This window comes from Oncorhynchus mykiss, chromosome 13 (genome assembly GCF_013265735.2).
Source record: "Oncorhynchus mykiss isolate Arlee chromosome 13, USDA_OmykA_1.1, whole genome shotgun sequence".
In the NCBI taxonomy this organism is placed as follows: Eukaryota; Metazoa; Chordata; class Actinopteri; order Salmoniformes; family Salmonidae; genus Oncorhynchus; species Oncorhynchus mykiss.
This window is the reverse complement of record NC_048577.1, coordinates 13950140-13975327: the sequence shown is the minus strand read 5'-3', so window position 1 is coordinate 13975327 and position 25188 is coordinate 13950140. Positions and strand designations below refer to the sequence as shown.

Below are 25188 nucleotides of genomic sequence, written 5' to 3'. Positions count from 1 at the left end.
TTAAGGGAAATAGGTATCGAAGGGGCAATTCAAGGCATGCTGATGAGTTGAGCTGATATGGCACTCTAAGAATCTACGACGACCAAGACATTCCGATCATGTCATTTACAGAACAAACTGCCAAAGAGAGGGGATCAGTAACCAACCGATTAGACTCTCACTGTGCTGCATTGACTCAAGTCAAAAGAAGTGGTCCTCTGTAGCTCAGTTGGTAGAACATGGACAGTGGGTTCGATTCCCAGGGCCACCTGTACGTAAAACGTATGCAAGCAAGACTAAGTCGCTTTGGATAAACGTGTCTGCTAAACAGCATATACTATTATATTAAGAAGCCAGGATATTTCAGTGAAGATGCATTTTTTTCTATTCAAAGTCCCTATCCTATAAATTGTATCAAAACACCTACACTATAAGTATATTCGGTTGCCTGTTAAGAGGGATACGTGTTGAAGGAATGCTGATATGAGTGAGAGCGTGAGAAAGAATGGCCCTCTAAGAAGCTACAGTATGTGGGCTGCAGCAGTATCACAGTGATGGGGCCCATCTATGCTATTCTTAGACCTTCCATCCTACCTTCAAAGACAGTCACACATGACTGGCAGTGGTGGTGGGGAAAAAAGAGAGAGAGGTAGAAAAAGAGAGACATTTGGAATGAATATTTTCATCACAGAGAAGCAAACGGTGAGTGGGTGGGAGTCAGATGATCGTCTCTTATTAGAGCGACAGTTAGTGAGGGCATACATTTTCGTCATCGACGATGGGTCAATACACTGATGGTCGTTCGGGAAAAGTCTATACTTGGGAGATGGTGATGCATTACAGGTTCAAAGAGGAATGAGAAAAGGACCAGAAAAAGTCTAGAGTAAGAAAATAACTATTTAAATGCCTTTAACTTTGACCACAAGGAATACTTGTACATGTCTCTCTCTCACAAACAAACCGACACGCACACTGTCCGATACATTCGAGTACACACAAAAACCTGTCAGCCTGCACTTCGAGTCCCCTTAATCCTTTAATGACTCCATCAATATTTGTAAAGCCAGTCAAATGAAGCCAGAAGCCAATAGAGTTGCCTGCCAGGTCGTCTGTCTGTGGCCATGATGCACTGCTGCCACTCTCTCTCAACGCACGCGCGCGCACACACACACACACACACACACACACACACACACACACACACACACACACACACACACACACACACACACACACACACACACACACACACACAAACAGACACACTCTGGTCACAAGCTACTGCTCACAGAAGGGGGCTGCCACACCACTAAGCCCGGCAAGAGAACAAGAGAACACGTAATCCACCACAAACCAAACCAGCTCCACAAACAAGCTCCTTCTGGGTCGCACGCTCCCGTTCCCAATCTATCTGTCTGTGTCCCAAATGGCACCCTATTCCCTATTTAGTGCAATATTTTTGCCCCATAGGGCTCTGGTCAAAAGTAGTGCCCATTATAAGGAATAGGATGTCATTTGAGACGTAACCTCTGTCTGAGACCTCCATCCTCAGTCAGATAAATGTTTCATTCAGTCTGTCTGTCTCTCCCTGCCCCTCTCAAGTCAAGGGCTTCATTGGCATGGGAAACATACTGTATGTTAACATTGCCAAAGCAAGTGAACTAGATAATAAACAAAAGTCAAATAAACAACAAAAATGAACAGTAAACAGTTCCAAAAGACATTTCAAATGTCATATTATGTCTATATATAATGTTGTAACGATGTGCAAATGGTTAAAATACAAAAGGGAAAATAAATAAACATAAATATGGGTTGTATTTACAATGGTGTTGGCTCTTCACTGGTTTCCCTTTTCTTGTGGCAACAGGTCTTGCTGCTGTGATGGCACACTGTGGAATTTCACCCAGTAGATATCAGAGTTTATCAAAATTGGGCCTCGGTCTCTCTGTCTGTCTGTTTGATTACCTTTCTGTTCCCTGTCCATCTCTCCTGCTCTCTGTCTCACTTCCAGTCTCTACATCCACTATTAGATAAACCTCTCTCTCTGTCTCACTTCCAGTCTCTACATCCACTATTAGATAAACCTGTCTCTCTGTCTCACTCCCAGTCTCCACATCCACTATTAGATAAACCTGTCTCTCTGTCTCACTTCCAGTCTCCACATCCACTATTAGATAAACCTGTCTCTCTGTCTCACTTCCAGTCTCCACATCCACTATTAGATAAACCTGTCTCTCTGTCTCACTTCCAGTCTCCACATCCACTATTAGATAAACCTGTCTCTCTGTCTCACTTCCAGTCTCCACATCCACTATTAGATAAACCTCTCTCTCTGTCTCACTTCCAGTCTCTACATCCACTATTAGATAAACCTGTCTCTCTGTCTCACTCCCAGTCTCCACATCCACTATTAGATAAACCTGTCTCTCTGTCTCACTTCCAGTCTCCACATCCACTATTAGATAAACCTGTCTCTCTGTCTCACTTCCAGTCTCCACATCCACTATTAGATAAACCTGTCTCTCTGTCTCACTTCCAGTCTCCACATCCACTATTAGATAAACCTGTCTCTCTGTCTCACTTCCAGTCTCCACATCCACTATTAGATAAACCTGTCTCTCTGTCTCACTTCCAGTCTCCACATCCACTTTTAGATAAACCTGTCTCTCTGTCTCACTTCCAGTCTCCACATCCACTATTAGATAAACCTCTCTCTCTGTCTCACTTCCAGTCTCCACATCCACTATTAGATAAACCTGTCTCTCTGTCTCACTTCCAGTCTCCACATCCACTATTAGATAAACCTGTCTCTCTGTCTCACTTCCAGTCTCCACATCCACTATTAGATAAACCTGTCTTTCTGTCTCACTTCCAGTCTCCACATCCACTATTAGATAAACCTGTCTCTCTGTCTCACTTCCAGTCTCCACATTCACTATTAGATAAACCTGTCTCTCTGTCTCACTTCCGGTCTCCACATTCACTATTAGATAAACCTGTCTCTCTGTCTCACTTCCAGTCTCCACATCCACTATTAGATAAACCTGTCTCTCTGTCTCACTTCCAGTCTCCACATCCACTATTAGATAAACCTGTCTCTCTGTCTCACTTCCAGTCTCCACATCCACTATTAGATAAACCTGTCTCTCTGTCTCACTTCCAGTCTCCACATCCACTATTAGATAAACCTGTCTCTCTGTCTCACTTCCAGTCTCTACATCCACTATTAGATAAACCTGTCTCTGTGTTACCCCCCCCCCCCCCTGCTCCCTTTCACTTCCAGTCTCTACATCCACTTTTAGATAAACCTGTCTCTCTGTCTCACTTCCAGTCTCTACATCCACTATTAGATAAACCTGTCTCTCTGTCTCACTTCCAGTCTCTACATCCACTATTAGATAAACCTGTCTCTCTGTCTCACTTCCAGTCTCTACATCCACTATTAGATAAACCTGTCTCTGTGTGTCCCCCCCCCAGCTCTCATTCACTTCCAGTTTTCCTTCCACTTTTAGTTCCCTCTACGCCCACCCCAGGGAGAGAGAGAGAGGAAGACAATTAGTCCTTTCTTCCTCTACGCTCTCCTAACTCTTTCTTCCTTCATCCTCCATTCTCACCCTTTATCCGTTTCTAGTTTCATTCTCTACTTCACGCTTTTCTCTCGATCTCGCTGGTACTGAAAACGAATGGTTCTAGATTTAAATAACATGAGCAATGACTGTTTGTACATACTAAATGGAGTACAAAAAGGAATAACATTGGTTGCTGACGGCCAAAAGAGGGGACTTTGGCTTTACCGGTCATATTAGATCATTACTGTTCACAAAAGTCATGTAAATAAGCCCTTTCAAAGGCAGACAGTTACACATTCAGCCTCATGTGGATATTGTATCACACATAAAGAAACGGAAGGCTTTTCAATCGAACCTGCATTGTGATATTTAGGCAGCCGCTCTTTCTCTTCAAAAACCACCGCTACTACCAGGTACATTCCGCTCATGGGTGGATGCGTCCAGTTTTCACAATAACAAGTGTGTATGTTCACGGATAATAGTTTATTATCGAATACACTTCAGAATTATATATGTTTTTAAATGCATTTCGTGAACTAACACTCGCACTTGGCTTTTTCTCCTCTCCCTTGCCAGCTCTGACTTTGCTGATAGCTACTTTATAGGGCGGAAATGTACTGGTTGTCCCACCTAGCTAGCTTAAGATGAATGGATAAGAGCATCTGCTAAATGACTACAATGTACATGTAATAAACATTGCAGGTTTGATTGAATTTCGGGCCTAAGACTGATGGACTGCATCTGTGAAACAGAGAGAAAAGGTCAAGAGTAAAAGGCCTTGGGGGGTCCTACCTTGTACATTGCCAGCCCAGATCTCCTCTCTACTCTTCAGAACTGGCATGGTGGTGTGGTCTGGGACCCAACTACTCCTCTCATAGCACCGGGTGGAGGGAAGGATGAACAGATGAAGCCGTGCAGAGAGGAGTAGACGTGAAGAGGGCTTATGGAGTGAGGGATGAGCACCGGGATTGAACAAGTGTGCGTGTGTCAAGTTTGAGTGTGTAAGGAGAACTCAAAAAATAAATAGAGAAATGACGAATGGAGAAAGAGATGGAGAGGGGCGAGGCGCTCTCTCATTCGTCTCCTGTCGTCTGACTCATCCTCCCGTCTTCTTCCACTGGAGGATACAGCGCGACGAGGTTTCCTCTGACAACTCTGTGTGTGTGTGTGTGAACAACGGTTGCCGTGGCAATGCGGAGATTAGAGCATGTCTTCCTCCTTCCCTTTTTCCGTGTCTTCTGTCGCTCCCCTCGTTTATTTAGTCACCATCATCTGTCTGTACGTTGGGTCTTTGTCAAGACTGGGGGAGAGAGGAGAGGAGGGAGACAGAGAGATGGTCAATAACCAGACATGATCTGTTATGGCGAATGTTTCTCTGCTTAATGGTGAATTCTTTTGTGTCGTTTGTATACACAAGTCAATTGCTTCAGAGGTTCAAGGCTTTTAACACAGCTTTTCACCTTTCACTTCACAATCTGAATTCAAATCCTTTCTGATTTATGGATTGGCTCTTGGCCAAAACACAATTATGCAGTGTGATTTATCTCCTTATCACATGTTATAAAAGTTCCATATTATACATTGACAGACAGTACAAAATGTGTGCAAAAGAAAAATGGTACTTAGTTCATTTTGTCTGTTGGTTGGATTCAACTCTGGCCTAACATTTAATACCACTTTTTAAAATCGTATTTCAGAAAATATTCCATATCTTACATTGACAGACATACGAAATGTGTAAAACATATAGTAGTAACCACTTTGCCAATGTTGACATTAAAGGCCCAGTGAAGTCAAAAACTTGATTATCCTGGGTTTTATGTATATTTCCACAGGTTGGAATAACACTGAGAAATTGTGACAATTACAATAATGCCCTTTAAGTGTAAGAGCTTTTTGAAAGGCCGTCTGTTTTGGTGGGATGGAGTTTTGGTCTGCCTATCACCAGGCAGTAAATGAGTTAATAGCCAAATAAGAAAAATTGTTCCAAACCTCTCTACCAATAACAGTCCTAGCAAAATTCTTGCTTGAGAAATTTATATTTGCTAAAAAGCTATTTTTGTTGAGTTTGTTGCTATTTTAATTAATAACAATCACAGTAAGGTACTAGATTGCTACCAATAAGTGATTTAATATTGAAAAACAAACAGCTGCATTGGCCCTTTAAGTATTCAAGGTTTGTAATGGGTAGATTTAACTTGAGCCTAACATTCAATACATTCAACAATAGATTTCTGGAAAAAGTTCCATACACAACAGACATATAAAATGGGTTAAACAAATAGGAAGCACTTTGCCAATTTTGATGATATGTATTCAAGAAGTAACTTTGGCCTAACACCCACTAGTCTCTGATCTTGTCCGTGTAATATATGCATCATTCTCTCATGTTCTCTTCCTGCCTTCATCCCTTCCCACTTTTGTAGATGGGTTGTGTCCTGCATTTCCCCGCTGTGTTTTACCATGTTGCCCTCTAGGAAGTGTGTGTGTGTGTGTGTGTGTGTGTGTGTGTGTGTGTGTGTGTGTGTGTGTGTGTGTGTGTGTGTACACACATTTTAGCCCTGGGAAAAATGTCAAAGGATATCACTGTGTGAGGAATTTTTATCCTGCCTGGCAGAGTGATAAATTATGTATTCAACACATTTTATTTCCAAAACCCATCTTTCTCTCTTTCCAACTGTAATTATCTCAAACTCCTTCAGTAGTATTTAAATTACATTAATACTGCAAACGATGTATTGGGCTCAAAGAAACATACGCACACTTCGGCAATTAAATACTGTACCACAAGCAAGTAAGCCGGCCAGCCCTAGCCTCACTACAATCAAACAACGTCTTTCAAAGACAATTATTCAGAAATATACAATATGATATATTGTGGTGATAGTAAAATGGATTAAACAAAACTACTGATTATTAATATCTATCTGGAAAGGGCAGCAGATTGGATTCTCATTGCGAAATACATAATTATAACTTCCTTTGCCCCCTTCAAAAATGGAACGCATAGCATATGATAAAGGAAATATGTGAGTTACTGGCATACAATGTCAATCACTTTGAGACTCAATAACAAGTGCTAGGTCTATAGCCTACATACAGTAAATGCAAGCCATTACCATGTCTTTACAGAATTGACCAGAAATGTCACAAATTGAACATATAGGCTAGCCTAGCCATGTCTCTCAAATGCAGCAACATAATCTCACCATGCGTCACAGCTTATATAGCATTAATCCTTTAGAACTGAGATGGAGGGCTGGATGGATGCCCTTTGTGAGTTAGAGACAGGAAGACATTGTCTGAGTCCCGAATGACACCCTATCACCTATACAGTGTACTACTTTCGTCCAAACCCCTGTGGGCCCTCGTCAGAGGTAGTGTACTATATAGGGAACAGGGTGCCATTTGAGACAGAGACATTGTCAAAAAATGTACCTGGGAGGAACATTGTGTATTATAAATAGTAATAAGAGCTCACTCTCCTAGCGTAGTGACATCCCTCCTCACTGTGCTGGGTTAAAAGCCTACCTAAATCATTCAGACTGCTTGGGTCCACAGTACACTATACTCAATTAACATCAACGCACTGAAACTTTGAGAGACTACTTTTACTCTAATGATTGAGATGGAGGACTAGGAAGGAGAATTAGTTAAAAAAGCTTCATCCAAGGCCTTCGTAAAGGAAAGTCTGGACTTAAAATTATATCTCACATCCACTAACATTTGACATTGACTTAAACTTTGCAACCGACTGACTTCAACCACTTCAGATAAGAATCAGATTTGATACTAAATGACATTTTGTAGAATTGTAGATAACATGAAAGTTAGTTGATCAATACTTGGGTCTTGGGTAATGACTATGTAGGAGCTGTGGCAGTTATATATGCTGCCTCTAATATCAAAATAAACAAAAGCAAGCCAAGAATTTCACATTTTGGGGGAATATGAATTACATTCACAAGTACACTCTGTATTGTACATAACAGATATAGGCTAGGCTATATGGGCCCGATTCCGACTTAGGAAATGACGTATTCGTTAAGCACGCCTTTCCTATGCACTTGGTATTCAGACTTACCTTATGAAGGTGCGTAACAGGCTTTGCAAGTGTGGTTCCCTTGTGCACACTCAATAAATGTAATTCAACTGCTGAAAACCCTCCCACTTGCTGGCCAACAGAGTTCCTTGTATAGTTTTTATTCAATATGGTTGTCAGTACATTTATGTTAAGCCATCCCTTTAAATACGGCGTGGCTTTAAGTTAGAATTTTGTTGACGGACACAACAGAATATATCGAACGGGTTTAGAATATTAGGGATCAATGAAGGAAAGCCATCTAAATATATGCAATTGGTAGATTTAAAAATGCTCTGATATTGTATATTATTTAACTTAGGAAAGTATTTATGAATCATAAAAAAATACTGGTTTGGAGAGCCTTCATGAGCGAAAGAAAGAAAACGGTGGTTTGATTCATTCTGAAAATTGCCACATTCAGTTCATCAAGCCATGGTAACGTTGGAAGATAACTGTACATAGAATTATAATAGGGAGAACACTGCACAATAGTAGGTTATACCCTCATCTACTGCCTGCACTAACCATGGAACTGTGTGACGACACAGCCAAGTATTGCACAATGCGTCGGGTTCAAAATGTCGAGGCTTGGTCTGCCCACTCCATAACGATTTAACGAGCCTACATGTCATTAATTATATACAGAACCAGTCAAAAGTTTGGACACACCTACTCATTCAAGGGTTTTTCTTTAGTTGTACTATAGTGAAGACATCATATATGTCCGTCAAAAAAGTTCTAACTTAAAGCCACGCCATATTTAAAGGGATGGCTTAAGATCAGCAACAACCAAAAAGCTGTGACATCGTTTGCAGAGGATTCTAATGTAGGTAAACAAAACAACGTAATTAAATGGAATGATAATGTAGTCTATACCAACTGAAGGGAACTAACAGTAAATTGGCAGTTGAATATGTGTTGTTATTCGGCTTACTGAAAGTTGATAATGATAGTGGCTAATATTTTACATTATAAAAATATGGGCATATATTTAAGACTTAGTCTTAATTATATGCCTAAACATCTCAAATCTATCAGCTCCTTGACTTTTTCCACATTGAGTTATTCATTTATTTTTATTGAACCTATATTTAACTATTCAAGTCAGTTAAGAACAAATTCTTATTTACAATGACGGCCTGCACCACACCCTGACCCGGACGACGCTGGGCCAATTGTGTGCAGCACTATGGGACTCCCAATCACGGCCGGTTGTGATACAGACTGCAATTGAACCAGGGTCTGTAGTGACGCCTCTATCACTGAGATGTCTGAGGTGCCTTAGACCGCTGCGCCACTCGGGAGCCTCCTGAATGCACCGTACATAGCTCTTATCAATAGATCTTATCTAATTGTAAATTACAGTGCATGAAGTAGATGTTTTTTCCACTTGGAACCGGTAGGTTCGCTAGACCTTATTCATGGCTTCCTTATGCGTAAAGGTGGTGGAATTATTAGGGAATTAAATCAAGGTCAGAATACGGTGTATCTGTAGACACCTCTGCTGTACCTTCATTTATTCCATCTCCATCCAAAATGAACAGCACACTATTCTCATGCTTAATAGAAAGAAAGGTACATAAAAAGGGAATTACGTTAATTTACACGCACTTAACTCGGGTCAGAATCGTGCCCTATGAAGATAAATAGATCAAACCAAGAAGACAATGCAGCCATACTAGACCAGGGATCTTAATTTGACCTATATTGCCACAGCAAAATAATCCTACTGCAACGTTTAGTCCATAATGTTGCTTGATCGGTGGTTAGGTTATTAAACTGGCCAAAAGCAAGCTACATGAAAAGTACAATATAGTTTATAGAACTTTGTGTTAGTGTGGGTTATCAGTGAATTGATGTAAATCACAAAGCTCAATACTTCTCAGCAACAAAAGTGATCAAATTAGGATCCTACAATCTATACATGAACAGTATCACTCTGCATTGTAGCCTACTGTGCATGTGCATTATATATAGACACAAAACAATGTGTTTAGATGGACAGGAGAGGAGGGGCAGGCCTAAAGACCACATCAGTGATCATCAACTAGATCCAGCCACGGGACGATTCTTGAGCGGATGGTCGGGGGGCCGGAACATAATTACAAATCATTCCTAGACAGCAAATTGACTGCAAGAAGCCCAAACAGATATAATATTTGACTAAAACATAACATTTTCAAACCTTGCTTATATTTATATATGATCACGTGTCTCTCTACGCCTGGGAAATGCGTTCCAAAATTCAAATCACTTGGAGATCATTTCCTGGTGTTTTTACAGTCTTTTATGTGTTTTAGCTCAAACTTGGGGGGCCAAATCAAACCACCCCCAGGCCAAATTCGGCCCGAAGGCCAGCAGTTGGGCAACCCTGGATGACACAAAGAGCTGTTCTATACAGTACAGTTCATGTAGAGGGTAAATGTATAGAACACTTATCAAGATCAGAAGCTGTGATAAGACAGTGTGGTGAGGATAGATCTAAAAGGATACTGTACACCCCGTTAGAACGTAACCTACTAATCAAAGTTCATCCGGAATACACACACAGACAACCCTACATGCTAGTGTGCACAACACACACATGCACTTATACTCTCTCTCACACGCCTGCAAGCACACACACTTATACTCTCTCTCACACGCCTGCAAGCACACACACTTATACTCTCTCTCACACGCCTGCAAGCACACACACTTATACTCTCTCTCACACGCATGCAAGCACACACACCATACATGCAAGCAGAGGCACGGACACACACACAGTTCAATCCACTACTCACCTATTTAACTCTTGTCTGTAACTCACTATTAATTTAATGGTGATCAGAGGAGTGGGACAACAGTAAAGACAGAGCTGCCACTTGAAAACACAAAATGTGGTGTGGGTTCCTTAGTCCTTCATGGTGAAATCCCGCTCAAAGCAATAAACATGGAGGGTTTGTTTGAATTGAACCCCCTTTTCAATCCACAAGAAGAAGAAAAAAGACAAAAGTTGAAGATGTGAATGCTATTGATTGAAATTGTTTGCCATAAACTGTGCGTGTGTGTGTGTGTGTGTGTGTGTGTGTGTGTGTGTGTGTGTGTGTGTGTGTGTGTGTGTGGGTGCGTGTGTTCCCAATGGACACACAAGAGCTACATTAATAACTTATTTTGGATGAACTGGTGATGTTGATGATTGAAAAGGGATCTCCCATAAGACATACAACTCAGATGCTGAGAAGAAACATCATAAAAAAAGAAGGGAATTTGACAGAGAGAGATGGAGTGCAATGAGATGAACAACATTCTTCTCCTACTGATTTCTATTCTTATCTGTCTATCAGTCTGTCACTATTTCAAACCTACACACACACTGTGAACAGTGTTCTTCAGATGTGTCGCAATCCAAGGCTTTACAAGCTTTTTAATCTACTTTTCAACAACTAAGCCCGGAAGTCTTTCCTGATTTACGTGCCTTTTGAGATACAAGAGAGGTGGAATACAAGGAAGGGGAAGAAACAGCTTCAGAGACAATTAATGGAGAACTGTCCATTCTAGTTGAAAAAACATCAAACCGAAATAAGGAGGGGGATGCAGAAACAAATGGAATTGAATACTAAAAGGGAAATTGGTATGGGACGTTTATTACTTTTGGGTAATGTGTGCGTGTCAATAATTAATGGAGAGAGAGGGGGGGGGGGGGCAAGTGGGTGGGTGGGGGTGAGAAATGCTAAATACAGATGATGGACCAGTTGAATGAAAGAAATTGAAAATCAAGCATTAATCGTGATATGCCAAACAACCAGAAATAACCATAGGGGTCCAATAATACCTTACCCAACACTGGCAGTTTTCAAGTTTCTGTCCAAATACATAGTTTGCTAAATCACAAGTCAAAACTTCAGGGAAAACGTAGTCATTTTCTGCTAATCTTCCAATTAAGACTCAAAATGGCATCAGGTACATATGAGAAATGCAATGTATAAGGCGAGACAGAGAAAACGCCAAGATAGATAACTGTATTCCTCAAAGACAACAATTAAAAATGGATGAAGTTTGACTGAACTGACGCGGCAAAAGAATGGGCATGGGAGAATTGTGAGACCAACATCAACTGAATATGAGTACCAGATATAATCTCTCTCCTTTTCGCCATAGTTTAGTGTGTGAGTGTGTGTGTATGTGTGTTTTATGTATACGTAAAGCACACACAAATACACACACAGACAGACAGATAGACAGACACTAAACAATAGTAAACCTACCTAGAGTTACCAATTTAAGAATCCCGCAAAATTGTGATGCATAGGATGTGGGTGAGGAAGGACCAGAGGAGGAAGAGAAGGGAAATGGGGGAAAAGGAGTCATTGATGAAGAGTTGCTGTTTAGTTGTCTCTTTCTTTAAAAAATTCAGTCCAAGTTAATTTACATCTGAGTTTAAAGACAGAGAAAGAGAGGGAGAGGAATGTGCTGTGGAGAACTGGTGGAAAAGGGTAGAGGAGAGAAGGAAAGGAATAAGGATCGAAAAGGATGGAATGGTGAGGAGGGAGAGAGGAAAGAGACAGGAAAGAAAAAAAGTCTCAAAATAAAAATAAAAACTCCCCCTCCTCTCTCTCTCACTCATAAATAGAGGAAATTGTACAGCAGGTAGATGGAGAAATAAATGAGGAGGCAAATGATGGAGAGAGCGAATATATGAAAAGATGAAGCACCTCCCAGCACCACGATAAGGAAGAGAAAAAACATACAACGGAAAAAAAAATTGAATACTCCAAAGCCTTCCGTTTTGGCGGTTTGTGTGAGCTGAGAGGAGGGTTATCAGTAATTTCTCCAACTGTTACAAATCTTCTTCATCTCTTCCTTTTCCGTCAAAACCAGGAGCCTTCCAGTTATTTAAGGCGTAAAGCCTTCTCCGGGACAACTGTTAAACGTGTCAAACAGGCAGCATGCTTAGGTACTACCCAGAGCTAGAGACAACGTACAACTGGCACCTCCATCTGCCTTAGAACGTAGATCTCAAAGTGCGCTGACTCGCTGTCCACCCCCTCCTCTACTAGAGACCAGAGAGGGGGAGAGGGAGGGAGGGGGGGAGAGAGAGAGAGAGAGAGAGAGAGAGAGAGAGAGAGAGAGAGAGAGAGAGAGGGAGGGAGGGAGGGAGGGAGGGAGGGGGGTGGAGAGAGCGAGAGAGAGAGAGAGAGAGAGAGAGAGGAAGGAAGGAAGGGAGGGAGGGAGGGAGGGAGGGAGGGAGGGAGGGAGGGAGGGAGGGAGGGAGGGAGGGAGAGAGAGAGAGAGAGAGAGAGAGAGAGAGAGAGAGAGAGAGAGAGAGATGTGTGGAGGTGGGTCCCTCTATAGGATTTTGAATTAAAGGGATGCAGGTTCTCATTTGCAACAAATGTCTAGGAAAATCTAATATAATAAGGAGAATGGCTCCCCCTATTGTCGATAATGAACACCTGCTACCTGACATTTTGTTATTTTTTAACTAACATCGTGTTCAGGGGCGTCATGCACTCCTAAAAATCTGTGTGGGCACAAAGTACTTGAGGAAGGCTGTTTCTAACACCTGATAAAGCCTTTTCCTGCAATCTAGAGCCCTAATCATTATGCTTAATTCTATGTAAAAAATATATATATATATATTTTCCTGTATATCTAAGCATAACTCCTGAGCTGCCTGTATCCTCCTGACTGGTGGTGATCTTTTTTTAAAGAAACTAAATATGCTTTTCTGCATCTCTGATAACATCTGTATAAAAGATTGAGTCTTATTCAGTACATTTAGTAATTGCTTGCTTTTCTAAAGTCTACCAACATTGCCAGCAGGCTTGCCAGCTAAGATAGTTAGACAAGCTAGTTACTATAACTCGATTGATAGCCTGAAATGGCTTCTTGGTAGCTGGTTATGAGGTTGAGAGATTGGGGACTTACCTGGGCTAGCTAAAGTAATCTTCATAAAATTGCTAGGTGGCTGGCAGTATTACAGAGAAACCATTGAGGGCTTCCACCATCACTTCTTGAGTGTAGGGGGCAGGATTTTTGTTTTTGGCAAAAAAACATACCCATTTGAAACTGCCTATTTCTCAGACCCAGAAATTAGAATATGCATATAATTGTCAGATTAGGATAGAAAACACTCTAACGTTTCCAAAACTGTCAAAATATTGTCTGTGAGTATAACAGAACTGATATTGCAGGCGAAAACCTGAGGGAAATCAAACCAGGAAGTGGCATCTATTTTGAAAGCTCCATGTTCCATAGCCTGCCTTCGCTCCATTTAAAGGGATATCAACCAGATTCCTTTTCCTATGGCTTCCTCAAGGTGTCAACAGTCTTTAGACATAGTTTCAGGCTTTTATTTTGAAAAATTAGCAAGAAAGATAACATCGCGTCAGTGGATAGCTGGGTGTTCGCAGAGATTTGCTTGCGCAACAAAGTGGGGCAGCCATTGTCTCTCCCTCTCCTATTGAAAAAGTGACAGTCCCGGTTGATATATTATCGATTATATATTTTTAAAACAACCTGAGGATTGATTATAAAAACGTTTGACATGTTTCTGTGGACATTACGGATACTATTTGGAATTTTCATCTGCGATGTCGTCACCGCTCGAGCCTGTGGATTTCTGAACATAACGCGCCAAACAAATGGAGGTATTTTGGATATAAAAATAACTGGGTGTAACTGGGAGTCTCGTTGTAATATTTTGTCGACTGGGAGAGATGTTCTTACATAAACGCTTGTTATGCTTTCGCCGAAAAGCTGTATTGAAATCTGACACGCCAGGTGGATTAACAACAAGCTAAACTGTGTTTTGCTATATTGCACTTGTGATTTAATGAAAATTAAATATGTTTAGTAATTTAATTTTGGCGCGCTGCAATTCAGCGGGTGTTGATGAAAATGATCCCGCTAACGAGATGGGTGCGTCAAGAAGTTAAAGTAGTCAACTGGGTGGGGATTCCTATGGGTTGTAGCCTCAATGGCTCTGCCCATGCTGTCACAGATGCTATAATGGCGCAGATATAAAGAGGAGTCCTCTATCTATCTCTATGTTAAATACCTACTAACGACAGCTAGGCTTACAAATATAAAACCTAATAAACACCTTATTCCTGACCTCCCAACTTCACAGCTTGTCTGAGAATTCTTTCAGCACTCCAAAGCACCAGCTGTGGAATCTTATCATGCTTCTGGAATAGAACATCCTCATGTCGTGCAGTGCTTTATTCATAGCACATGTTCATATACAGGACAATAGGGGGGAAACACACAAGTGTCAGTCAGCCTTTCATACCTTAAGTGCCACTCTTGTAGATCATGTGAGGAGATGGATGGTCATGGAAGCTGGTGTCAGTGTTGGATAATGACAGCTTTATTGGTGCGTTTCTGAATGGCTGCCACCCTCCGGATCTCTTTAGCTGCTGACAGGAAACGTCTATAAAAGTACCTCCAGGTGCCATAAGATTAGCCTAATGTCAGATTGTCGGCTGGAGAGAAAGAAACATGAATATTGGTCTGCAATGCAAGTAATTCCTTGCAACATTGACTAATACTGAATCAATTGAATGCATAAAGGTATGTAATAAAAGCTATCAATGAAAACTTCAGTACACTACATAAAGCTATGACACGAAGGCTGTGTTTTAACAGCCACTCTAAAAACCCAAATCTGACTTTCATTCTACATCCAATCGTTTTTCTTTTGGTTTACTCAGTTTTACATGCGACATCCGATTTGCATGTTCAAACTGATGTAGCCTCTGAAGTAGTCCCAATGATCCCAGATAGCACACAGATGCAATGCTCATTTCCTGTCACTGTTCCTTTACATTTTGGGGTGGTTGTCATGATAATGGCAGGTCATGTGCAAAAAATAACACTTCAGATCAAAAGAATCTGAGCGTCCAGACAGAGGTCGCATATGGAGGATATGGTTTGTATCAGGATTGAGATCCACATATAGAGGTGGTAAAATTGAAATTGGAAGTGAAAAGATCAGATTCTATGGCTGCGTTTACACAGGCAGACGAATTCTGATATTTTAATAGGTTTTTTTTACCAGCTTTTTTGACCAGATCAGCTTTTTTTGCAAATACAGTGGGGCAAAAAAGTATTTAGTCAGCCACCAATTGTGCAAGTTCTTCCACTTAAAAAGATGAGAGAGGCCTGTAATTTTCATCATAGGTACATTTAAACTATGACAGACAAAACGAGAAAAAAAAATCCAGAAAATCACATTGTAGGATTTTAAATGAATTTATTTGCAAATTATGGTGGAAAATAAGTATTTGGTCAATAACTCATGTTTATCTCAATACTTTGTTATATACCCTTTGTTGGCAATGACAAAGGTCAAACGTTTTCTGTAAGTCTTCACAAGGTTTTCACACACTGTTGCTGGTATTTTGGCCCATTCCTCCATGCAGATCTCCTCTAGAGCAGTGATGTTTTGGGGCTGTTGCTGGGCAACACAGACTTTCAACTCCCTCCAAAGATTTTCTATGGGGTTGAGATCTGGAGACTGGCTAGGCCACTCCAGGACCTTGAAATGCTTCTTACGAAGCCACTCCTTCGTTGCCCGGGTGGTGTGTTTGGGATCATCGTCATGCTGAAAGACCCAGCCATTTTTCATCTTCAATGCCCTTGCTGATGGAAGGAGGTTTTCACTCAAAATCTCACGATACATGGCCCCATTCATTCTTTCCTTTACACGGATCAGTCGTCCTGGTCCCTTTGCAGAAAAACAGCCCCAAAGCATGATGTTTCCACCCCCATGCTTCACAGTAGGTATGGTGTTCTTTGGATGCAACTCAGCATTCTTTGTCCTCCAAACACGACGAGTTGAGTTTTTACCAAAAAGTTATATTTTGGTTTCATCTGACCATATGACATTCTCCCAATCTTCTTCTGGATCATCCAAATGCTCTCTAGCAAACTTCAGACGGGCCTGGACATGTACGGGCTTAGGCAGGGGGACACGTCTGGCACCGCAGGATTTGAGTCCCTGGCGGCGTAGTGTGTTACTGATGGTAGGCTTTGTTACTTTGGTCCCAGCTCTCTGCAGGTCATTCACTAGGTGTGTGTGGTTCTGGGATTTTTGCTCAACGTTCTTGTGATCATTTTGACCCCACGGGGTGAGATCTTGCGTGGAGCCACAGATCGAGGGAGATTATCAGTGGTCTTGTATGTCTTCCATTTCCAAATATTTGCTCCTAGAGTTGATCTCTTCAAACCAAGCTGCTTACTTATTGCAGATTCAGTCTTCCCAGCCTGGTGCAGGTCTATAATTTTATTTCTGGTGTTCTTTGACAGCTCTTTGGTCTTGGCCATAGTGGAGTTTGGAGTGTGACTGTTTGAGGTTGTGGACAGGTGTCTGATAACAAGTTCAAACAGGTGCCATTAATACAGATAACGAGTGGAGGACAGAGGAACCTCTTAAAGAAGAAGTTACAGATCTGTGAGAGCCAGAAATCTTGCTTGTTTGTAGGTGACCAAATACTTATTTTCCACCATAATTTGCAAATAAATTCATTAAAAATCCTACAATGTGATTTTCTGGATTTTTTTTCTCATTTTGTCTGTCATAGTTGAAGTGTACCTATGATGAAAATTACAGGCCTCTCTTATCTTTTTAAGTGGGAGAACTTGCACAATTGGTGGCTGACTAAATACTTTTTTGCCCCACTGTAATTGACACAATTGGGCTGCCTGTGCAAACACAGCCATGAAATCTGCCTGGTTTACACAGCACAACAAATTCTTATGTTTGGGCATATCCGATTCATATCTGACCTTTTCCCAATTGTGTAAACATCAGCAAAAACATGGAATCTGTTCCGATTCTTACCATATTCTTATGTGATTCTCAATTCATATACAATTTCAATGCCGACAAGACAATCACCCAAAAATGTAAAGGAACTGTGGCAGTAAATGAGCATTGCGTCTGCGGGCTATTTCAGAGGCTACATCAGTGAGAACGAGCAAATATGGGTCACATGTAAAACAGACAAGATTGGGGTACAGCTGTGTAATGGGGACAGCTGTGTAAACACAGGCTAACAAAATGAATCTCAACACTTGTAAACTTTCCAATAAAACGTTTTATTGAATTTGTCATTCCTATTAAGTCTGGTTACCAGACAATACATACAAAATTACTATCATCGTTCTAACATCATTTAAGTTCTAACACCGATGTTGCATTCCTGTGCAATTTCTGTGAACGTTAAAATGTATTTTCTTTTACTTATTTTTTATAAAGCCAAAAAAAAAAAAAATTATAATAAAAACATCTGGACAAGGGTAACAGAAGTCAACATATAAATATCTGACCTGCCATGGGGAACAATTCACTTATGTACAATAGCTTAACTCACAAAGAATATACAACGATAGGCACAACGATAACCGTTGCCATATCCTTTCTCCAATCAGAGTAGTCTGGAGTCCAACAGTGTACATTTAGATGTTTTCTCATGGTGTGTGTTTGTGTACGTTCACAAGTGTTAACACTAAAGCAATCTCAGTCAGGGTCCTCCAGAACACCTTAAAAAAGAAGCAGGTGGAATGCTATCAACTTCCTGTCACATGAAATGCCTTTTCCATTCCTGGTTGGCTCAGCTAGGAGTCGTCGCGCTGATGACGTCAGTGCACTGCGGCTCACAGAAAGTCCCGAAGCGCCCGTACACATCCCGGGCCCGGACAGCAAAGTAATACGTAGATCCAGAAACAAATTGGGTGAGGGTACAGGCCATGGGCAGTGGCAGTGCCTTCACCTCCCCAATCTTCTTCCAGTGCTGCCCCGCTCCAGGGCCATTACCGGCCGACCCAGCGTTGTCCTGGTGGTACGCGTACAGGTGGTAGCTTTCCACCCCTGCACAGGTCAGGTCAGTCTCTGCCACGCACCAGGACAGGACGATGCCATTCTGGTTTTGCACCCTGGCCAACTTCAGCTGGGGCTGCTGGGGGGGCGTGGTCTGGTTGGCCTCCATGGGTAGCCGGCCAGGAGGCAAGGGAGCCAAGGGTAACGGGGGCAGGGTGACAGGGGGGGGCTTGGTTGGAGTGGTATTGTTTCCCATGCGTGCTTTGGATGGGGAGTCCTGGGAGGGAAACAAGAGGAGATGGAAATTAATTAGGGCAAGAAATATGCAGGAAAACATTTCACAAATGTATAGCTTTCGAAAAATAAAAATATATAGGTAAAAGACTTAAGGTTTTCAAAGTAGGAAAAAAATAAAACAGCAATTACAATTCCTAAAAGTATTTTTTTTAATGTTCATTGGAGTGTCACCTACGCCCTTATATTAGTTATATTCCAGAATAAAGCCAATAATTCATTTTTTGTGTGATTCATATGAATGTACCCTAGTAAAATGTAATTCAGTTCAACACTGTTTTTTCCCCTCAAAATTACAAATCAAATTTTATTTGTCACATACACATGGTTAGCAGATGTTAATGCGAGTGTAGCATTAACTGTAGTTCCAACAATGCAGTAATAACCAACGAGTAATCTAACCTAACAATTTCACAACAACTACCTTATACACACAAGTGTAAAGGGATGAAGAATATGTACATAAAGATAAATGAATGAGTGATGGTACAGAACGGCATAGGCAAGATGCAGTAGATGGTATCGAGTACAGTATATATACACATATGAGATGAGTAATGTAGGGTATGTAAACGTATAAAAGTGCCATTGTTTAAAGTGGCTAGTGACACATGTATTACATAAAGATGGCTATATGCAGTAGATGGTACAGAGTACAGTATATACATATGAGATGAGTAATGTAGGGTATGTAAACATTATATTAAGTGGCACTGTTTAAAGGGCTAGTGATACATTTTTCCACAAGGTTATATATCCATGCTTAGACTGGCATAAATATAACTACCCAGAAAAAATGACACTTTTATTTTTGAATACCACATATTTTGTGTGTCACGGGTACAATTCAATTTGTTGAAGTTTTTTTTCTACAAAACTTCCTACCTTACACTGAAAAAAATGCTAAAATCTATGACAATATCTTTCACTTCATCCTTTGAGATTTGTTTTTGTCTCTCTGAGTCAACAAAAGCAAGATTTTAATAAAATACTGGTGTTATACTGTATGACAATATTTTGTTACACCGAATGACACATATCACTATGGCTCTCAAATATTGATTAAATGTGATCCTTAAGCAACAACAATAATGATCCTATAAACTATTATTAGTAGCAGAAATAGTATTTTTCTTTTAGCTATTTTGTTGTTGTTATAAAACTTTGTAAAAAACAGGATAAGATGTTTAAAATGTGCAGGCTAGCTGAACTTAAATCTCTTCCATAAGAGAGAGAGAGAGAGAGAGAGAGAGAAATGACTCATACGCCACACACACAAAGAACATGGGTTTTACTATACAACATAGTTTAACTGACACGAGGTACAATTTAATTCACAGGATTAAATCAGCATTGAACATTTCAAACAAAGCATTCATTAAAAACATTCCATAAACATTGGGCAAAAAACTGTAGTTTTGCTTAAAATCATTACGAAACAGTGGATATCGTTCTCAAAGTAATGTCATGACATTACATCAGGCATTTGAAAGAAAATGCATAAACAATTATTACACCAACATAAAAAAAAAACAATTTCTGTATTCTGAATATATATCAGAATATTAACCAAATATATTGTTTGAACATCAAATGGAACTCATCAACGTTCTCAAATTGAACTCATCATTCAATAACATCTTTAAAACATCTATTTATTTTTAGATTGCTTGTGTTGGTCGTTTTCTTGTGTAGGCCTATGTAGTATTCTGTAGCCTAACTGGTGTGTAACTTGGAATTTGGTAAACTTTTCCCAGTCAGAGTTGCAAAGTTTTGAATTCCTTCGTGTTGTAGTACATGGGTCTGGTTGGGAGATTACTGCTTGGACATCCGATTTGAAGTAGTATGTGATGTCCTGAACTTGGGGCCACGCAAATTAATTATTTCTTTCAGCTGCTTGTTGCATGCAACTGATTTCCATCTCCTCTCCTACAACCTTCAAAACTTGGCCAACAAATGGCTGGTAATCATAATTGACTATTATGAACTTTCCTTTTAAGTCCTCTGGTGGTTCTGCTTCTGCATTTTGGTTCTGAAAGTCCACCTCTGTTGGAGCATTGCACTCACAGGGGTTACCTGCTCGGGAGCAGAAGCAGGACACCTCTCGATGGTGGATCTTTCCAGGTTCCTTTGCGATGATCTGGTGGATTTTTAAGGTTTATTTGACAGCTGGCAACTAATTTGGAACTGCTTCATCAGAATCGGTTAATCTCATCCTCAATCCAGAAATACTTTACGCTTGACTGCGTTTTCTCCAGCATGGTGTAGAGCTCCTTTGGGCTCTGGAGGTCATCGCCCTTTTTGACAAACTCATCTACACAACGTTTAATTGAACCACCGACCCCATCAAGAGCACCTTTTCCATGGGACTTCTCAAAAAATAGAATCCTCTTTGAAACCCATGAGAAATGACACCATGCTCAAGAGGTAGAAATTATTTTTATTTCTATATTGCGTGACGGGGCCATCACTCATGCATGTAGTGTGGTTGGGGATGTTTTTTTCCCTTCCTATCATCCAAGAAAGGCTTCAGATGAGTCCACACGGCACGCTCGTCATGCCGGAGGGACTCTGAAATGGAGGCATAGGATTGGCATTCCTGTGGTGTGTACACAACACTTGTGTGTATAGTTGCCTTCTTACGGCCGCCCCCAAAATGAAAAGCCTGAACCTCTGTATGCAGCTGACATGCATAATTTTCAGAAAAGTCCATGTGGATTACAACCTTGTGTTCTTTAAGTGTGTCTTTAAAGTTTCGGCACTGCTCAACTTGGTGCAGCCAGTTAATCTGGTGCCTCTCAAGTGCACCCAGTTACTCGTTTAAGTTTTTAACCAGATCAAGCCACTTGCCCATCTGTTTTTTTTTCTCACAAAATTTGAGAATGACCTTTCTCCATTGCTTGATTTCTCCCTTTGCCACTGTTGCCAGGAAATTAGTACATTCTCTTCAGGTAGGACCAGCTCTATTTCATCATAGCATAACTTTGCACAAAGACGGTACATGCATTGCCTGTTCTTGAGATCACAGACAATGGAAGACAGTAACTCGGAAACGCTTGAGGTTTGCAGCAACCCGCTTTAGCTCAACCTGTCAACTAGAAGTTTCACATTCTCGTGATCGAGACATGCATAGGTGTTGAGGTCATGTGCCTTCGGCTCTGTAATGTAAAGTGGCCACAGTCGTAAAAACTGTCTGTATGACAGCGAGTGTTCCATCCACCTCTGAATTGTACTCTGCATGGCATTATTTTAGAGATTTCATGAGTATGCGCCTCTGAATCTTCTTTTGCATGACCGTGTCTTTCATCCCTGAGAAAAGACCACTATTTTCATCTCTACTAAGAAATGCAATGACCAGTGTTTTCCTCACGGAATACATTTTCTTTTCCCCTCGTGGCCTGTATTTTTCAGTTAGATTGCGTTTGAATTTATTTGACCTTTGCATGCCCTTTCGTAATTTGTCACTTTTTTGTTGCGATTGTTTTAGTTGCATTTCCAGTTGGAGAATTTTCTTCTTTAGTTCTCGTTTTTCTTTTTGCAGCCACTTGCAACGCTTTGATACCCTTTTCACTTTTTATGGAGTGGAGGAAGCAAGTGGTTCCTCCAGTGTTTGAGATTGAGGCTCAAGGGATTGCTCTAGTTCTGGAGTCAAGGACTCAGATGGTTGCTCCAGCTCTGGAGGTGCAGGTTCATGTTGTACTTGTACAAGTATTTCAGGGGGCTGTTCAAAATAGTTTCCTTCAGTGGACACTGGAGTTAAATTCATCACCACAATAATTTGTTCTATTTTTTTCACGCCACCTCCTCTGATTTAATCTCAATTTTCCCCTCTTTTTTTCAGCATCAGAGTGTGTCATTGTATGGATCGGTGGATGATCAGGATTGACAACCTTTTTTCTTCTCTGATAGCTAAAAAATTAAAATGTAATATTTATGACACGGGCACAGAATAGGATTTGCATCCATGAAATGTTATTAGTAGTCTATTAATAGTAAGCTATACAATGATAACATTTAATCAAAGTTTAAAAGTTAAATCAACTCCCTCTCCCAAACATGTTTTGTTACTATTTCACTGCTAATGTTAATAATAATCACTTTACTATAATTTGAGCCTGCGGAAAACACTTTACATTGCATTAAGTTGCAATATTACATGATAGTTAAGTATTATGTATTATTACACTGCAACTGGTAAATTTCTATTCAATGCAGGTACACAAATGCAATTTCAAGATACCTACACAAAATAGATAGATAAAATGCCCATCAAACTACTTCAATTCAAACTTGTACAGTCTCAATTTTTCATAGTGCCCCAAATGTGAAGCAGCGTTTAACTAATATAATTCATAATCCATTTTTAATCCATATTTGTGTGTGTAATATTATATTAACTAATATAATTCATCAGTTATACCTTAACTGCAGTGCAATAAAACATTAACTACAGTGTAATAGCGCAACTTAATGTTAAGTGTTATCCACCCAGCGTTATATCCTATTATATCCTATTCTGTTGCTGACAGTAGCATGAAGCCATGAAAACAATACCTTGCTTTTCTTCTGGCTAGTCTGTCCTCCCTAACAACTGGATCTGCGTTAATCTTTTGTCTGTGCCATGCAGCACTCTCCTTATTAGACAATGACATCTACAGTATAAAGATAATGTTCCTTGAAATACCTTAAAATGCCATGAAATAGTTTACAATTATAATATTCAGTATTCATACAACAAGTAAATATGAATTGCATGATTACATTTTGTAAACTAGTGAAAACATGGGATAACAAAGCAACTGTTATTCAGCATCATGGGTGACATTTGTTATAACATTAAACTTTTGTTGTGCTAAAGGACAAAAGCGTGATACTGAAGGACGGATTTCATACATAAACATATATGGGCCAAAGACGAGATGTGTAAATTTGGTGTCCGAAGGCCATTCATTTTACAGAAGATAAATATGTATAAATATAATATTAAATCACTCAACTCTTACCCTTCTTTTGACAGAAATATTTGTGTTGCAAACTATTAAATTAAGGGAGTTATTGAGCTTTAAAGTGTCAAAAAGTCCTTCAGTGTAACTGTCCGGGTTAAAATTCTAATGAAAAAATTATTTTTAAAATGTAGAAATTAATCGTAAAAATATAAATGAACACCCATAGCCTAATTCAAATCAAATCTGGTCACATACACATGATTAGCAGATGTTAGCAGATGCAAGTGTAGCAAAATGCTTGTGCTTCTAGTTCCGACAGTGCAGTAATATCTAACAAGTAATATAACAAATTCACACTACCTTATACACACAAATGTAAAGGGATGGAATATGAATCTGGGCCAGCAGCCTTGCGAGGGTTAACACATTTAAATGTCTTACGTCGGCCACAAAGAAGGAGAGGTGGGGGGCCCGCAGTCCTTGGTAGCGGGCTGAGTTGGTGGCACTGTATTATCCTTAAAGCGGGCAAAGAAGGTGTTTAGCTTGTCTGGAAGCAAGACGTCGGTGTCCGTGACGTGGCTGGTTTTCTTTTTGTAGTCTGTAATTGCCTGTAGACCCTGCTACATACGTCTTGTGTCTGGGCCGCTGAACTGCGACTCCATTTTGTCCCTACACCGACATTTCGCTTGTTTAACTTCTTGACGCTACCCATCCCTTAAGCGGGGTAATTGTCATCAGCAACCGCTGAATAACATAGCGTCTCAGTCAAATAATATTACTAAAAATATTCATATTCATGAAATTACAAGTGCAATATTGCAAAACACAGTTTAGCCTTTTGTTAATCCACCTGTCTTCTCAGATTTTGAAATTATGCTTTACAGCGAAAGCAATCCAAGTGTTTGTGTAAATTTATCGATCGCATGACAAAACATTAAGTACACTTAGCATCAGGTAGCTTGGTCACGAAAATCAGAAAAGCAATCAAATTAATCGTTTACCTTTGATGATCTTTGGATGTTTTCACTCACGAGACTCCAAGTTACACAACAAATGTTCCTTTTGTTCCATAAAGATTATTTTATATCCAAAATACCTCTGTTTGGAGCATTATGCTCAGAAATTCACAGGAAAGAGTGGTCACGACAACGCAGACAAATTCCAAATAATATCCGTAATGTCCACAGAAACATGTCAAATGTTTTTTATAATCAATCCTCAGGTTGTTTTTAAAATATATAATCGATAATATATCAACCGCAAATGTCTTTCACAGTAGGAGAGGGAAAAGCAATACCTATCCAAACTCTGTTGCACGAGCAAAACTCATGTGACCACTTAACGCGATGTTATCTTTCTGGCTCATTTTTCTAAATAAAAGCCTGAAACTATGTCTGAAGACTGTTGACACCTTGAGGAAGCGATAGGAAAAGGAATCTGGTTGATATCCCTTTAAAATGAGCAATGGGAGGATATGGAACATGGAGTTTTCAAAATAGAAGC

At 40.2% G+C, this 25188-nt stretch overlaps 2 protein-coding genes across 3 annotated transcripts in view; both read right to left on the bottom strand.

The window, feature by feature from the left end:
- Positions 1-12627, bottom strand: part of LOC110485710 (glutamate receptor ionotropic, NMDA 2B) — a 126740-nt gene extending 114113 nt beyond the window's left edge. Inside the window, exons 1-2 of the mRNA XM_036940350.1 lie at positions 10422-12627; positions 4344-4851 (exon numbers count right to left, since the gene is read on the bottom strand). Coding sequence (XP_036796245.1) covers positions 4344-4352 — 9 coding nt within the window. The 5' untranslated portion in view covers positions 4353-4851; positions 10422-12627. The remainder of the gene's footprint in view (positions 1-4343; positions 4852-10421) is intronic.
- Positions 12628-17705: 5078 nt separating this feature from the next.
- LOC110485708 (activating transcription factor 7-interacting protein 1) overlaps positions 17706-25188 on the bottom strand; it is a 60892-nt gene continuing 53409 nt past the window's right edge. For both annotated transcript variants that reach the window (XM_021556846.2, XM_036940349.1), the window contains exon 14: positions 17706-18722. In XM_021556846.2, coding sequence (XP_021412521.2) covers positions 18240-18722 — 483 coding nt within the window. In that variant the 3' untranslated portion in view covers positions 17706-18239. The remainder of the gene's footprint in view (positions 18723-25188) is intronic.